This window comes from Mastigoproctus giganteus, chromosome 9, assembly GCF_048544385.1.
Source record: "Mastigoproctus giganteus isolate SK-2022 chromosome 9, ASM4854438v1, whole genome shotgun sequence".
NCBI lineage: Eukaryota > Metazoa > Arthropoda > Arachnida > Uropygi > Thelyphonidae > Mastigoproctus > Mastigoproctus giganteus.
This window is the reverse complement of record NC_143583.1, coordinates 33717492-33734874: the sequence shown is the minus strand read 5'-3', so window position 1 is coordinate 33734874 and position 17383 is coordinate 33717492. Positions and strand designations below refer to the sequence as shown.

Genomic DNA, 17383 nt, shown 5'->3' with positions numbered 1-17383 from the left:
TTATTTATTTTTTTATTTTAGATAGACACAAAGCAGACTGAGTTCCTTCCTTCTATGTAAATTCTTGCACATTAATTTCTGTTGTAGCATGGGCAACACACTTTTCTTTTGAACTTTGCTGGATTATCAAATTTGGTTAGTATTAGTCTGGTGTTTTGCAGAGGTGAGTAAGCAGTGAATTAACATAAAAAATTAGTTTAAAACTGGATGATAAGTGTCACTGACCACCCCCACCTCAAGAATCTTATAGTGATGGAGGGGAATTAAGCACTGTAATCCCCCATGATCAAAATAATGTGGATCGTCTCGCTGCTCTTTAGTGTCCCCTTCCTTCAGTCATAGAAGAAGTGTTTAAGATGACGATGGTCAGACCTCCCTTCCACTGCACATTCTGATGAAAAGATCAGCAGAGTCCAGTTTTACAACATGATCACCAAGTAACAGTTCAGATGCCAGCAGAAATGCTGAACATACACAAACAGTTGTTGCCAAATTTTGACTGAGAATATGGGAAAAAGAAAATTGTAAGGTTGATGATTCTACATACATACTTTGAACCTAGAACAAAAGGAAACTGTGGTCGGTGCTGACCTTCTGCAAACTTCTCTTGATGACAAACTTCATTACTTCCAGTATTGCTGGAGATGAGAGTTGGTTCCAATATGACACAAGACTGATACTAAACAGAACAGCTGAAGCAAAGACATCAGCAAGAAAGCATGCTGCACATCCCATGATAGAAATGTGCAAGAATTTACATGGAAGTATGGAGGCAAATCTGCATCACATATACATACAGGAGTAGCTACCAGTTATTAATAATAATAAGCCATGCAGCATACCTTATTTCATGTTGTTATAAATTGATAACATTTACAATGCAAGGGCAACAAAGGCCAAAATGTGTCAATTGGGTGGACCAAAAGTCAAAACACTTGCATTAATTTGGGCATTTTTTTTATGAAAACCCCAAACACTAGAGGTATTAGAACCTATAGTGCTTAGTACCGTGCTTGGATTGGAGATTGAGAAGACGAAAGAAGATATTTGTTGACATTAGACTTGAACTTCTGTAGACTGTAATTTTCAGGAAATATGTACAAAGGAAGGTTGTTCCAGAAAAGGCAGTTGAATGAATAAACGAGGAAGATGAAAAGTTGGTTCTGTGAGTTTGAAGTTGAACAGTAAATGGATGTTGGCTGGTTGTGGCATGGGTTCGGACTGTTTTGAAAGAGAGAGTGGGAATTATAGAAGCCAATTCAGAAGAACAGTGCCCATGGAATTATCTGTAGAAGAGGCATGCAGCAGAAATGGTACGTCTATGAGACAGCAAGTAGAGAGACTGTTAGAGAAGAGTCATTAATTAACCTAACTCCCCTCTTCTGAATGGAATCTAAAAGCCGGAGAGAGGTTTTGGGGGTGCCGACCGGGCTAGCCGAGTGGGTAAAGTACCTGCCCGGCAACCCAAAGGTCGCGGGTTCGATTCCCGCCTCGGGCTTGGATCAAAGTACTGCAAAAACCTTGGGAGGTGCAATATGGCTACAGAAGCCGATGCGCCAATAACTACCAAATCAAAAAAAAAAAAAAAAAGAGGTTTTGGGGCTGTGCCCCCAAAACCTCTCTCCCAGATGTGGGAGCAATATTCCATGGTAGGGCAGATTTGCGATTTGTACAGAGTGAACAGCTGTTTGGAAGAAAAGTAATGCTGAGAGTGAAAGAGAAAACCAAGTTTTTTTTTTTTTTTTTAGATGCAGAGGAAGCAATATTTTTTTTTTTATGTGCTTTTGCCAAGAGAGATTAGAAGTCAGGGTAATCTCCAAAAGAGATATATAATTTTGCCTAGAAATCGGAGTGTCACCAAAGATAAGCATAGGAGCAGAAGAATCCTTTTTGCAAGATATAAGACAAGACTGAGTTTTAGAAAGATTGAAATCAACTAAGTTGTCTTTGCCCCACTGAAGAATTACCTGGAGATCGGAATTTAAGAAATTGGTAGCAGATATTCGAGAAGTTGAAGCTGATTGAACAGGGCAAGGTTTTTCAAAATGGAAAGTGGAGTGCAATGTGCTATCATTGTCAGAACTATGGATAGGATTTCCAGTCAATGGAAGAAGGTCATTAATATACAAGAGGAAAAGAACTGAACCTTGGGGACACCAGCATTAGTAGAGAAGTTAGAAGACAGAGAGCCATCCACCACCATCCTCATTGAGCAATCAGAGAGAAATCTGGATAACCAATTACAAAAAACAGTTTGCAAACCATAAGATGGAAGCTTGTTTAGAAGACCTTTATGCTGAACACGATCAAAAGCCTTTGAGATGTCAAGTGCAACTGCTTGTGTTTCACCAAACTTTTCCATTGAATTTGTCCATAAATGGGTAACATAAGCCAGAATATCACCAGTGGATTGACACTGATGGAATCCATACTGGCGATCGTTGATCATACGGAAGGTTTCTAGGTAGTTTAAGAGTTGGCGGTTAATTGCTTTTTCCATTACTTTAGAAAGAGTAGAATTAATTGCAATGGGAGGGACTTGTCACCCTTTTTAGGAACTGGCTAGATATGAGAATTTCCAAGCAGAAGGAAAAACACCTTTGGAATAAGAAAGTGAAAAAAGCGGCAAAGAACAGGAGTAAGTTCAGGAGCACAGGTTTTGAGAACAAGTGGAGAAATATCATCAGGACCTGGAGATTACTTGCCATCGAGATTCGTCAAATCCTTTTGATGGAAGACCACAGGAGGCATTGAATGGAGCGTGTTGAGAATGGTTTGAGGTGTTTTACCAAGATCAATAATACACGAGTTGGAAGAGAAATGGGATGCTAGCAGGTAAGCTTTATCATTGGCTGAAGTGGCAACAGAACCATTTGGTTTTGACAGAGGTGGAATCAGAGATGGGCAAAAGTTGCGGCCAATAGATTTGGCAAGAGACCAGAATGCTTGGCTACCATTAGGGCAAGAAGCAGGTTTTCTACTCTTAGCCTGTTCAAAATCTAGTTTGGACTGATTAATAACTGATTTACAATTGTTGCGAGCTTTGTAGGCAAAAAATTAAACTAAAGAATTGGAAACAAGCCAATTACCATATGCAACGTTCTTCGCATGAACAGCCTTAGCACGTTTATTGAAAACCAAGGTTTAGATAAAGGACAAGATTTTAAAGTGGAGTGTGGAATAAAGGATTCCATTCCATCAAGAATAATTTCACTAACACGATCTGAGCAAATATTGACATCAGAAGTTTTGAAACAGTAATCCGACCAAGGAAAAGAAGAAGAGAAATTTCGCAGGTCATCCCATTTTGCATTCTTGTAATGCCAAACAATGAGGTTGGGAATAGCCATGAGATAAAGGCTCCATTGGAGAAGAGACAATCACCAAGTTGTGATCTGAGGTGCCTAAAAGACCACTCACTTCGACCGTACTTAGAAGGGTTGTTTGTGAGAAAAAGGTCAAGTGTGTTGTCTGTATGGTTAGGATTGCGTAGTATTCTTGTAGGTAAATGAACAATCTGTGCAAGGTCATTAGTAATTGCAAAAGCCTCAGCATCTCAGCCAGCTGGAGTTGTGAACATTAAAATTACCAAGGGAAATTACCTCACTGTTAGGAAAGTTGGACTGGAGAAAGTCAAGTTGCAAAGAGAGAGAGGAAGTCAAAGAGCTCCAAGTGATTAGTAGAGTTTGGAGAATGGTAGAGGCGACAGATGAATTTGATACAGTGAGGTAGAGATTTTAAGCCAGAGAAGATCGAAAAGAGGAGATTCCAAATTACTAAGTCTGACAGGGAATATCGGAACGGACATATGCACAAGTACCACCTTTGAGCCAAAAGGAATAGTACAGCGAATAATTTGGGAATCTGAGATGAGCAGTAGTTGAATCAACCAATAACTGAGATTCTGTCAGAAAAAGTACATGGGGGTTGAGCAGACTGCAAGTGGAAATGGACATCGTTGAGATTAGAATTGAGACAATGTATATTTGTGAAACGAACTAGGAAGTGTTTGGGAGGTTTGATCTTTTTGCAGATAGGCTTACTCTTAGTTTGACAATTCATGGTGTATTCAATAGTAAGAAAAAAGCAGTGGTGGGGGGACATGCTCTATATAGTAATGAAATTTTTGGATATGGTAAAAATATACCCAGATCCTTGACATAACGTGGCCTCGACCATGTCCCCCGCATACACACTACTCGGACCCCCTCCAGTCGCTATCTGGCAGAGTAGAGGTAGCAAGGTTATACACTAGCTGATCCAGAAGCCTCCTAAAGAGTTATCAATAGGTTCGGTCCAGTGTAGTAACTAGTGGCTGGCCTGCGACCACCGTTTTAGAGCTGTACCCCTGAAATGTAAGGAAGATTGGATCTTGCAATGATGTTCATAATAACCTCAAAAGTCATCAGTCTTACTGCATGTTGGAAGATATTGGAAGGATTGATTAGAACTTAGCTCTGGAAACTAAACATGAGTTCCACCACTTCAAGCCTCCAATAAGCAAAGTGGTGGTATTGCACCGGTTGATGAGAGTCATCTATATGATGCAAGAAAGCAGGCTTATACACCAATAGCAAAAAAAACCCTCCCCGGTTCAGCCTTAAATTTATTTAAGCTATCAACAACAGATGGAAGTCTGTTCCATCAATCAACTATCTGCTGGCTAAAGGCAAACTTCCACACATCCATTCTACAACTGTCTTTCCTCAATTTAAATTTATGCCTCTTCAGGTTCGTAATCTGAGCAAGCAGAAGAATCCCATCAGAATTCAGCCTGCTCAAACCATTCAAGGCCTTGTACACCTCAATCAGATCACCTTGTAGGTGCCTAGTCTCCAGATGCTGCAACTTGCATAACTTAAGTCTTTTTTTTGTAAGAGCACCCCTTTGTTCCTCTCGCCAGTCTTGTTGCCCTTTATATTCGTTCTAGCAACTCTTAGCATCCTACCTAAAGTGAGGTCTCCACATCTGTACTCAAGGTGTATTCTGCCATTGCCTTATACAAAGGGATAATGACCTCCTTGTCTCTGCTAGCAAAATTCATATATATCATTGACAAGACTCTATGCCCTGCTCTGGCAGCCTGTCTGCACTGTCAAAGAACTTTATATATCTGACTGCACAATTACCCCCCAGATCTTTTTCATTCTCCACTTCCCTGAGTGTAGTACTACACAGTTGGTACGTTTCTCTTGGATTACTGGTACCCATATGCAGTACTTTGCATTTGTCAGTGTTAAATTTCAGCTGCCACTTCTTAGCTCATCTGCCTAACTTTTGTAGATCTGGTTACAGTAGCTTACTGTCATTAACAATCCTGCCAACCTTTGTATCATCTGCAAACTTGGACATTAAGCCTGATATACCTTCATCAATATCATTGATAAATTTACAAAACAACAATGGGCCCAGCACCGAACTCTGGGGGGACAGGGTTCAGTTATTTTTTTGTTATTTGGTTTTTTTTAGGAGCATTAGCAACTAAGGCCATATTGCTCCGGGGATATGCGGTGGTCATTCCCTGACCTTTCTGCAACCTCCGTATTTGGTGGTCATGGGCTCGAATCCCGGTCCAAGATCAAGAAGCGTGTGCTAAGCACTGCTGCTCCCAGGATTGGCCCAGCACCTCCTACGGAGGGCCAATCCTGGGAGCAGCAGTGTTATTAATGGGCCCAGCACCGAATCCTGGGTACCTCCTACGGAGGTACCCAGGATTCGGTGCTGGGCCCATTAATAACATTAGTCCACAAATGTTATGTATACAGATGTTGTACTCTATTTTGTTTTATTTCATTATAATTAGTAAAGGCAAAAAGATGTAAGGAAGCTAAGTTTTTGCTGCATCGACCCTTGCTATCCTCAACAGTTGTTGCTCATATTTGAACCCCTTTCAAGATCACTTCTTTTCTAAAATGCTGTCTCCAAACAATATTCCAAATACAGTACACCAGAAAAATAGAAATCCATCAATCCAAATACAGTCCCACTGTTGACTTGCATAATGAAACTGTCTTCCTAGATGCAAAGGAACAGTAAATCATTGATAAGACACCATGTACCGTCCTGACTAGTGCATACTGATCTTCATGTCTGAATTGTATTAAACACCCAAGTTTCTTTCCTCATTTACGTCTTTCAGTTCTTTTCCAAATGCAGATCCTTACATTTGGTAGCATTGAAACATCCATGAACTTGGCTGAATCATTCTAAAGTAGTTCAGCATTGCTTGCATCATTAATCACCCTTCCAATGTTATTTCAGCATCATACCTATTATTCCTCAATCTATATCATTCAAGAAATTTAGGAACAAGAGCAGCTTTAACCTGAATTTGAGGGATCCTGCTTAAAACTGAGGCCCACTCTGAAGCATGATCATTTATAACAACTCTCTGCGTCCTGTCCTTTGGCCATTTCTTGATTCACTTCAGGATCTTGCCTATTACCCTAATAGAAAACAGCACCCACCTATCAAAAGCTTTCCTAAAGCTCAAGTCTAATGTCAGTATTGTTTCTTTACATCCAATTCTGTATTTCCATATTATAGTAGTTTGTCAAGCTGGTCAAATAAGCTTTTCCCTTCAGTGCAAAGTAGTAGTAGTGGCATGTGATGCAAGAAAGCAAGTTTATGAGCTTATGCAGCATCAGCCAAAAAAAAAAAAAAGTTGTCATCCAGTTAGGATATTGTGTGTCTCGGGATGATTGTGTAATACATCTTTGACTATAGACCCTAGATTATATTTTACCTTTTATCCAAGAATATAATATATATATGTGTGACTTGTTATGAATATGGTCATTACACTTGTCATGGCAAGTGGAAAATCACAAAAGAGCAAACTTTCGAAGAGGATAGGCTGTGTTTTTACTGATTACTTAAGGCCTTTATTTAGTGGCGCTGCACCTAAATCAGCATGCTTATTTGCTCTTCAAACTCCTCTTCCTTTTGGTTAAAAATTTTGAAGACAGTCAGTGTGTATGCACTGTAGCATGATCATTTATAACAACTCTCTGCATCCTGTCCTGTGTGTGACAAGGAGATGAAATAGAAATTTTGGTAAGCGAGCAATGGATTACTATTCTTAATGCATCCTTCCCTGGGGCAAACTATTCTTAATTTGGCTATGACACGATCTGTTAGTTGTGAATGCATTGCCTCAGAAAAGAACATAAAAATAAAAGTGGGGGAAGAAGTAACAAATTGATTTACTTTTTAGTGAATTGGAGGGAGGGGGGTAGAGAACGAGAAGAATTTGTAAGATCGTACCAGAAGAGCATTTAGCATTTACAGCACAAGATGTTGAAAAACATAGGGTGGCACACAGAGAAGAAAATAAAATTCTATAACCTGAAAGAGACTATTTAAAGAAATAGTGGGACCTCAACTTAAGGAGTTGAACTTGAAGAATGGGAAATAGTACAAGAGTTTATAGTGAAAGATAAAACTGCTGAGATGCTGGGGGTTACAAAAGGAGGAGGGGAGGGAAGGTAGTAGAATCAAGATGAATAAGAGGTATTAAAAGAAAAGAAACAAAAGAACATAAACACTTCAGGAATGCAGGGCATAATATAAAGATGTAAAAAAAGAATACAGATGAGGTATGCAGGAATCATAGAAAGTATAAATCAACAAGCACTTGCTGAATTGGGAAGAAATAAAGCACGGGGACCAGGTGGCTTGCCAGTAGAAGTCTGGAAAATGGTAGGGAGGAGAATTTGAGTGGCTTACACATGTCAGTAAAGTGATGAAAGGAAAGAAAATGCGACATGTGGAAAGTGAGACAGTACCTAAATCTACAAGGGAAAAGAAGATATACATGTTTATAGTAACTACTGGGACATCAAGTTAACTGGCCAGAGTTTAAAGATCTGTGAAAAGATAATTGACAAGAGGATTAAAAGGATAGTACAGTGACAGAAAACCAATTTAGATTTATCCTATTCCAGGATAAAATGCAATGAATGCAGTGTGTGTGTGTGTGTGTGTGCACTGAGGGGAATTATGAAGAAAAGCAGAGAGAGAGAGAGAGAGATTACACAACATCTTTGACCAAGAAAAAGCATATGACAGAGTCCAACAGAAATTATATAATGGCATCCATACGAGTGCCAGAACATCCTGCTACTTTGGTATTGTATTTGGACTTCAAGAATTGGTGCTTAGCCCTTAACCCTTTGGGCGAGGAACAGCAGAAGTGTAGGAAGAAATACCATCATATATGTGGATAACATAGCATTGATGTATAGGAATAGAGGGAAATTAAGACAGAGTAAACAAATAGAGGAAGAATATGGGAAAAGGGTGACCTTAAAATGAATAGTGAAGACAGAGTATAGGGAGTGTTTCAGAGGGTATGGAGTGGAGGCAAGATGAAGAACCAGAGAAGTAGCAAGAACAAAATGATTCAGTCAAGGTATATGATAAGAAAATGCCAGTGAAATTGAAATAAAAATTGTAGAAAGCAAGGATGTATGAAGTGTATAGAAAAGAAAATGCCTACTATAAAAATGAGAAGAATGAGTTGTGTGTGGGGATGACCAGAAAAGATAGGATTAGGAATGAGTATATATGAGGGGGGGGGAGTTCAGGATGACAAAAATAGATTGATGATGTGGATGCATAAAAAGATGAGGTAAATATTACATTGGAAACCAGAAGACGAAGATCAAAGAACAAATTGATAGGTATGAAAGATGTGTGGAGTGATGGAAGACTGAACCTGACATAGCAGAGTAGTTGGTAGCAACACACATATTTAAGTTGACTGTGGTGTGAGTCAATGTGACTACTAAATATGGTAATGTTTGTATTATCAAAATGATTAGTGGTGTGTTGGAATATAAACAAAAAAAGATACATAGGGGATAACAAAACTCATGGGGGTAAGGACAGGAACAACTGACCACAGCACCATATGGGATAAGAGCTAGGGAGGAAAAGGCAGTGACTGATTTTGAAAGAAAATTTAAGAAAGCACAATGCTTGCTAAGGCTATCTGAAATGATTAGCTACACTATCTTCAGAGGAAATGGTCATGTGAACACTCCTTTGTGCTTTTGAAGAGTGCAAAATATATAAAATAAAATTTAAAATACAATGATTTTTATGCAGTTTAACTTAGGAGTGGTTGTGACTCACAGTAAATGAAAATTATTACTTACTTGAGATTATGCAAGTAAGTGTTGGTTTGCAAAATTATTGTAAAATTTAAGTGCTTTATCCTTAGGCAACATCTTAAAACAAACTTGACTAGACTTTATTTGAATTTAGGGCTGCAGCTTCAGGCTTTTTTTTTTTTTTTTTTTTTAATCTTAACTATGAAGAATAAAACCATGACTAGCAAATACGTTCAGATTCTTTGATCTCTCAAAAGTCATTTCTTTTTATATAATGAACACAAAGTGATTTGTTTATTGGAATGAATAAATCATTTGGCCCCTGGTGGCCAAATATTTGAAATATTTTATTGTTTAAAATAAAATGCAAAAAAAAAAATTATGCAACTTATGGTTTTTGAATGAATTTTTAAAAGTGGTAAAGGGCTTTATTACCTCCTGTGTGTGTATATAAATTATAATTAAAAATTAAGCAGATAATTAAAGAATAAAAAGTAAATAAATGGAGAGATAAGCATTATTATTTATAAGCTTATTTTATGAAAGGTAAGACCTCACTCAGCCATGTAACATTGGAGGACAATTGTGTCACTGGGATTTCAAGTTGGTAGCCCAGATTTGGTCTCAAGTGATTTTTTTTTTTTTTGTTTGTTCCTTCCCAAAGTGTTAAAGAACATCTCCAGTGAAGAAGTTAAAGCAACTGCAAAGAGATGGATTCTTGCTCAAAACAATTTTTCAAGAAAAATTGTTTTGAGCGAGAGTTTGAAAAAAGTTTACAAGTACTTTTTTTTTTTTTTAATCTATTTCTTCAAAACTTATGCAGTAAGAAGCATTGCAATTTTTTAGCCACCATTCCCCATTTTGGCAAAATTATTTTACTGATCCACCAATAATTCTAGCTATAAGACAATTAAGTGCCCCCCTCAGGACTTTTCGTCCACTGATTACCCTCAATTTGTATAGGCCTGTTTACACCCAAGTTCCAAAATACAAAAAGCATTTACTTGACTTCTTTTTTTTCTCTCTCTAGTCCTCCACTAGTAAATTTATGTTCATTTTCTGAGTTCAGTCTACTTCAGGGCATATTACACCCAGCCACCTACAAACATTCCTGTATCTTTGAATTTCACACAACTTTTAACTAAACATGGTTATGATAATTTTCTTGCCAACCAAGTAGTAAACTCCTCTGGCCTATATGGTTATGCTGGAGTATAACCAGAAGCTTTCTGTACTTCACTGTTATTGTACGCGTTAAAATCAGTTTCAACACTACTGAAATGTGGATTGCTTGGCAATGGACTCTGCATTGAGTTTTTTTTTTTTAATTGATGCCATTGCTTTAGTAGTAGCTTCAAATATGTTTGCCTTTCTCAATTGTAGATAGTCCTCAAGAGTATTCCAGATTATCTTTACTACATCTGATGTCCCACTCACATTTACTTCACTTGAGTAATCAAAGGTCTCAAACATTTTCACCTTTCTAAGCATAATTATTATATACCGTTTTTTCTAGTTATTAAATTGAAAACTTGTGATAGTAGTTGCACTTATATTAGAAACACTAATGGAAGGAATTTTAGTTACATACTACAGATTACAGGAAGGTTCATAAACCTTCCTATAATGTCCAGCTTCTCGTGATCCTCTAATTTTTTTAATCTTTGCTTCATAGTCACTTCAGTTTTTCTTTCAATCTCCAATGCATTCTTTGGGGCAGACTTGAAAGCAGTTCCCAAAGAAGAGCCAAAATGTTGCCAAACTAGTCTGAAAGTTTAGTTGGTTGTCTTGTCATAAACTTGACCCACAGTTTTGCTCCAATTCATGTGTCTGTTTTGTTTTTCTACTTAATATTTAAGAGTTAATTTATGCCACATATGCCTTTCGTACAAATTAAAAAACTTGTGTGAAAGACAATTTTTATATAGTTTAGTGTAAATCTGAGTGCTGGGAATGTGTGTACCCATTTAGATAAAGTTGCTCCTATATTAACACAGCTATTAATTTAATCTAACTTTTTGTTTAGTGTCTACAGATCCTGTTGAAGAGTACCTTTTGCATATTAATCGGGGTGTTCAATCCAAAACAGACACACCAGAATTAAGGCATGGTGGAAAATTTCAAAGGCTTAATGGTAGAGAAAGAACATTTCCAGATTCCAGAACATCGTCTTCTACAGAAGAAAGACTTTTTGTTTCCAGCAACACGTCTGATATCGAACCTCCAACTAAGCGTTTAAGGAGAAGTCCAAGACATTTAGAAGCAGCCTCTGCACAAGAAACCTCAGAAGAGACCATTGCTGAATCTCCATCTGGACTAAGAAAGAAATATACGTGTGGTAAATGTAATTCTTGCCTAATTTGTTAATGTTATATTAATGTCAATGAATATTTCAACGTCTATGTTAATGTAGATGAATATTTCATCTTACTCCATAGCAGCTTAGTTTTGGCTATTCTAGAAAAGAGAATTCCTTACGTTTAAAAAAAAGAAAAAAGTAGTTATTCACAGAATGGAAAAAAAAAAAAGCAACAGATATTTAAAAGCAGATGCATTAGTGTAAAAAATTCTGTTTTGGAATCACTTCAAGGTTTCTGTACATGAAAATTGCTTTAATGCCACTTCTACCATATATAAATAGCGAGATAAAGAATGGAAAATATTAGTTGGGAACATGTTTTACAGCAGTATTAATCCTTAATATATTGAATGTTGTAATGGTAAAAATAGTGCGCATAGCATTAATATATATACAGTGAATTCTGGTTATTTGGGGCAAATCTTAAAAAACAGAACCCAATCGAGAAAATAGCCAGGGTTTACTTCACTTAATTGGGAAAAATGCCATTTAATCGGGGCAGAAGACCGTAGCACTGGAGATTACCCTACGATTGTCTCCGACCTTACCATGTTATTCGGTCGGATTTCTGGAGGTCACAACCATAAAACAATTAGCAGTCACCTGTTTATTGGGCTTTTCTGTTAGTGCAATCTATCATAAACGGATAGTAAACTTGATCTTATTGAATTTGCAATAATACTGACAGCTGGAATTCTGTGGGTTATTATGGTGAAATAACCTAGCTATCCATGGCAACCAATTTAATGTCCTATTAAATTGGTTGCCATGGATAGGTAGGTTATTTCCATGAAATCTTCAACATATAAAAAAATTAATTTTCAGAATCTTCTCTTCATTCCTATTTTTAATGCTTCTTAACTTGTTACTCCGTTTTCACTTGCACGTATCATGTTACTTGCAATTTGTGTGTCGAGTTCTTTGTTATTGATTACTTATCTTTTTACATTTTAGCCCCACCCACAAATGTCAGTGAACAGAAATGTCAACTAGTTAGTATATACATATTACAGTATGTATTAATTATTCCGATTATCACATATATTCTTCTGATTTTCGGGTATCATTTAATTTTTTAATTGGAAAGGTATAAAAATGGTAAATTTGTGCTTAATATATCTTTACTTTTATAGCCTGTGGATAATATTCCTCCTATTTTCGCTCATTAGAATCGCTGCTTGATAGAATTAAAATTCAATTCATAAATGTGATCACAATGACCGGCACTTACTGCACATCGTATAGTTAACGGTACTTTTATGTGGTGAGTCCATCGTAACGTGATTTGATTGTACTGTGAACCAATTGTAAAGTGGGGGACCATTGTATTTTTAACTTCTTTTACGTGAAACTTCGTAAAATATATAGATAATTGGGGCAGCAGCTTAATCGGGTCAAAATGCACTAGTCCCGATGTGTCCCAAATAAGCGGAATCGACTGTATATATAGAATTGCACCTATGAGGGTGGTATGAAAACTAATGCCTCTTAGTTCATAACCTCAATGCTAGGTGGCATGCAGTAATAATTTTTACATGGGGGGGGGGTTCAAAAAGGATTTGTATTCATCCAGAAGTAGTTGTAATAGAAGGTTAAAACAAATATGTATTACACTTTTTCAACATAGTCACCAGACGAAATAAGTTTTTGCCACCTCTCAGTATACTCCTACAGGCTAGTTTGTAGAAATCTGACTTCAAACCATGGCTCAGCAGCAGTGTTTTCTATGAAGAAAGGACTGCAGGGCAGGAAAGAGGAAGAAATTTTGAGGATGCAAGGTCGAGGGAATAAGCAGGATGCGGAAATATTTCAAACCCATATTTGTGGGCACTCCTCACTGGAGCAAGTGCACACCTTTTGACAGCTTTCCCCATTGTTTTTCTTTAATAGCAGCATGTAGCTTTATGAGGAGATTGGAATAATACTTCTCTGTCACAGTACAGCCCTTTTGAAGGTAATCTGTTAGAATAACACCAGGATGATCCCAAAAAAAAGCACCACCTTGTCAGCACTTGGTTGCACTTTTGCCTCTTTTCTCATAGTGATAGATCCAAGTTTCATCCATGGTGACTAGCCATGGAAAAAAAAAAAAAAAACTCCTTGCTTTTCCTGGTGAATCGACAACATTTTTTATGTGCACATTGCCCTTTCTTTCTTCTGGTAAGAGGTCAGAAGTCTAGGAATCCATCTAGCAGACACTTTACTCATATTGAACTCTTGTTGGATGATGTTCTCCACAGACCCTACACAATTTGGAGCGTTGTAGCTAGTTCTTTCACTAATGTAGCATTCTTCCAGAATTAATGCCTCAAATTTTGCAGTACTCTCTTCTGTTACAACAATTGCTGGACATCCTGAGATTTCTTCATCATGCACTGAGGTTCTTCCACATTTGAATTGTTTATACCAATATACAACACTGTAACCTGGGCAGTCTTCTCCATAAGTAATGACCATTTCTTCCTGGATTGCATTAGGTGTTTTCCCTTACAGAAAGGGGAACTGAATCACTGATCTGTATTCCACTTTATCCATTGTGACACTTCATGCAAAGTACTGCAAAGAAAAAAAAAAAAAATAGTCAGATTGAAACCAAAATTTGTGTAGCTGCCATAGTTCTAGATGAATACAAATGATTTTTGAATCCTCCTCATAGTTAGTACATTACAATGGTATTTCTGTATGATTATTAATTTACAGGTTATGACATTTTAAATGGAAGCATCTTTGAATGCTTGGTTTGAACAAAGTGGAGCTGTTGACTTTGACAGTCAAAAATACTTAAACCTTCTAAAATTCATTAGTGGTTACCAGCTGTGTATAAGGACTAAATCGTCAGCATTGTTCATCTTGGATTTTATGAGTGAAACGTAATAAAGTTGTCATTTAGCAGAAAGTGGACAATTGGTAGCATCGACTGACAAGTACATAAACAAAAAAAAGCAGATAAACTTGTTTGTTCTGACCATCAGATCACACAGTTGTACAATGCAACTTTAGAGATTTCTAAAGTACATTCAGTGCTTTCTGTCCAAGCTCAGGTACAGAAAGATAAGTGCCAGATGGCTTCCCAGGAAGCTTGTGGAAGAAATGAAAAGACAATGAGTGGAAATTTGTTAACCTTAGTCCTGTTTCAATAGTGCCAAGTTATAGTATTCTAAATGCCTATCCTTTAGATAAATAATGATCATTAATGTTTCTCCTCCCCAGAAAATTAGCAGCCTCTTAAAAAATCTGAAATGGAAGGGACATTCTCTGGCTGGTATGTTTATCTTTTTTGTATTGGGAAGTGTGCACATTCATACAGAATGTGAACTTTTATTAAGAAAACCATTTGCTTATTTTTATATCTTCATAACTGGTATCCTATCTTCCATAGAAAAATTCTTGACAGCGCCTCTGCTTACAACCATATAATTTGCTTTAAGGTTTTTATTTGCTGGTTATCTAGCAATAAACTAGTCAAAATAACTGTATATATTAATTTAACTGACTCACTTCTAACGAGTCAGCCAGTATCATCAGTATCATTTAATGGAAATTAAAAACAATAGTCCTGGTACAGAATCTCAGGAACCCCAACATAACATTGCCCTATTTGGAGCACTGGCCATTCATAACCATTCTGTCTTCTACCAGTCAACTATCCCTTTATTCACTGTGTTATCCTATCTCCAGTGGCACACTTTGCCAACCTGCACACAAGGAATTGATGTGAGACTGTCATAAGGCTTTCTAAAACTTGAAGTAAATGATATCAGTTACTGTGATATCAGATCCCTTGCATCCAATTTATTTGTGACTACTTCATAATACCTTACCAGGTCAGCCAGACAAGATCCTCCCTTAATAAAACCATGTTGCAATTCCCTTATATCATCATTTTCAAAGTGACCCTACACTACAAGGTCACCTGCACCAATCTTGTTTATCTTCCCCAAATCTAAGGATGTCTCCATTATTATAGAGTGACCATCTTAGCTACTTCTTTCAGTCTAATCAGTTAGATATGCTTTCTTCACTTTTAACAGAATAATTTCTCCACCAGAGTCCCCTCCCCCAATAAACAAAAATTTGTTACATACTGAATAACTGTTAGCTGAACTAGGAATTTTCTCCAATTGAAAAGTATATCACCATCATCATACAAATGTATTATAGCCAGCAGACTATAACACATTTCACTGTGGCAACAGAAATGTCTTCTAGTCTGTCACCACTCCATGTAAAGAATAGTGCAGTGTGAATATAGGTGCAAAGAACTTGTTCACCTCAACAGCTATCTACTTGGAATCATCTATATCAGCATATCTCAGATTGTGGTCCAGGACTCCATGGGTTTCCATAGAGATTCTCGGGGAATATTCGATTAAAGTCCAAAAGTTATTTAAAAACTGGGAGAATTTACAGCATAGCAATAATTTTGTTAAGTGTAGGGCTCTACAAAAAATATTTATGCTGAAATGGAGCCTTCTTTGCTACAGTTTGAGAACCACTGGTCTATACTAATCCAACTGCTCTCCTTTAGTGGGCTAACATAGTTCATTACTTTCCTTTAGTGCTTATATATGTAAAAAATTCCAATATCATTCTTAGACTTCTTTGCCACATCCTTTTCGTAATCTGCCTTGGCCTGTTTTGCTCCTTGATTAACTTGCTGTAACCTCAATTGGGATTGAGCCAATCCCCAAGATTTTTAGGGCTTTTGAAAACAAAGAAAGAAAGAATGTCCTAACCTGATGAGAGCCTAAGTATCTTCAAGTAAAACTATGATAAAGTTTCTGGTAATAATATCATCTATTTATCTGTTGTAACTAGGCAGCAAAATGCATCTTAAAAATAATTAACACTGTTTTGGTTAGTCCTAATATTTTTGAAAGAAGCCATTACTTTTGTAACTCGCACAATTTTTTTAGGAGTCAATTGCACATCAATTGTGACAAGCCACGAAAAATGAGGACTGTGTGTGACTATTTGTAAACAAATAGTCACACATGGGCCTCATTTGACTATTTGTTACAATGTGTGACCATTTTTTTTTACTCTTTGAAGTGTGTTTTTCACACACTTTAAACACAGACAGCAGGGAATCATGCAAACAACTTACAAAAAAGAAATAAAACTGCTTTTATTTGTTTACTTAACAGCTTGTTCTTCACAGCGTGTTCTGTTGAAAGATTGCTAGGTTAGTTTTTTTAAAAAATAAAATTTGGATTATTTAAAAAAATTCTTCAAGAATAACTACTCCAGATATGTACTTGAAATTTTAGATTTTTGATGAGAATAATAAATGATGAATTTCAATATGCTGTTGTTCCTTTTCAGAGTTATATATTTAAAAATTTTATTATAATTGAGGCAGATATGAATATGATATTAGATATTCTGACATACTGTTTTCTGACATTTAGTTTCTTTACTAACAGGAATGAGAAATGAAAAAAAGCTACTCTAAAAATGATACTTTGTTTTCAGAGTTCATAATCAGCAATCATTGAGAATGGGGGGGAAAAATTAATAGGACGTATTGGAAAATGGTTGCGATTTAAGAGTTTTTAAAATTAGGGATTGCTCAATCTCCTTGCACATGACAGCATTTCAAAATGTTACACACCCTCTGAGGAGTTAAAAACTATATACATTCCATATTGAGCAGGGTCTTCTGATAATCAGTAGATATCCCAGGCAGCCTTTATTTCATCTGTTCTTTGGTTGTCCATCTTGTGTCATATCTATTTAATGTAAAGGGTATGTAGAGTCTAGAATTATTTGCTCAAATATTACCCATTTAGTATCTTTATCTCTAAAGAATTTCAGGTGTTAGTGTTATTCACCTCAAATGATGTCTAAAGCCAATGTAATCTCCTTTAAGAAAATAAAAACCTTGATACTTCCATACCAAAATGTT

The 17383-nt window shown here is 36.7% G+C and overlaps 1 protein-coding gene across 1 annotated transcript in view; it reads left to right on the top strand.

The window, feature by feature from the left end:
• LOC150080139 (death effector domain-containing protein-like) overlaps positions 1–17383 on the top strand; it is a 53483-nt gene that overhangs the window by 18679 nt on the left and 17421 nt on the right. Inside the window, exon 2 of the mRNA XM_090381269.1 lies at positions 11143–11454. Within this exon, the coding sequence (XP_090237395.1) occupies positions 11143–11454 (312 nt within the window). The remainder of the gene's footprint in view (positions 1–11142; positions 11455–17383) is intronic.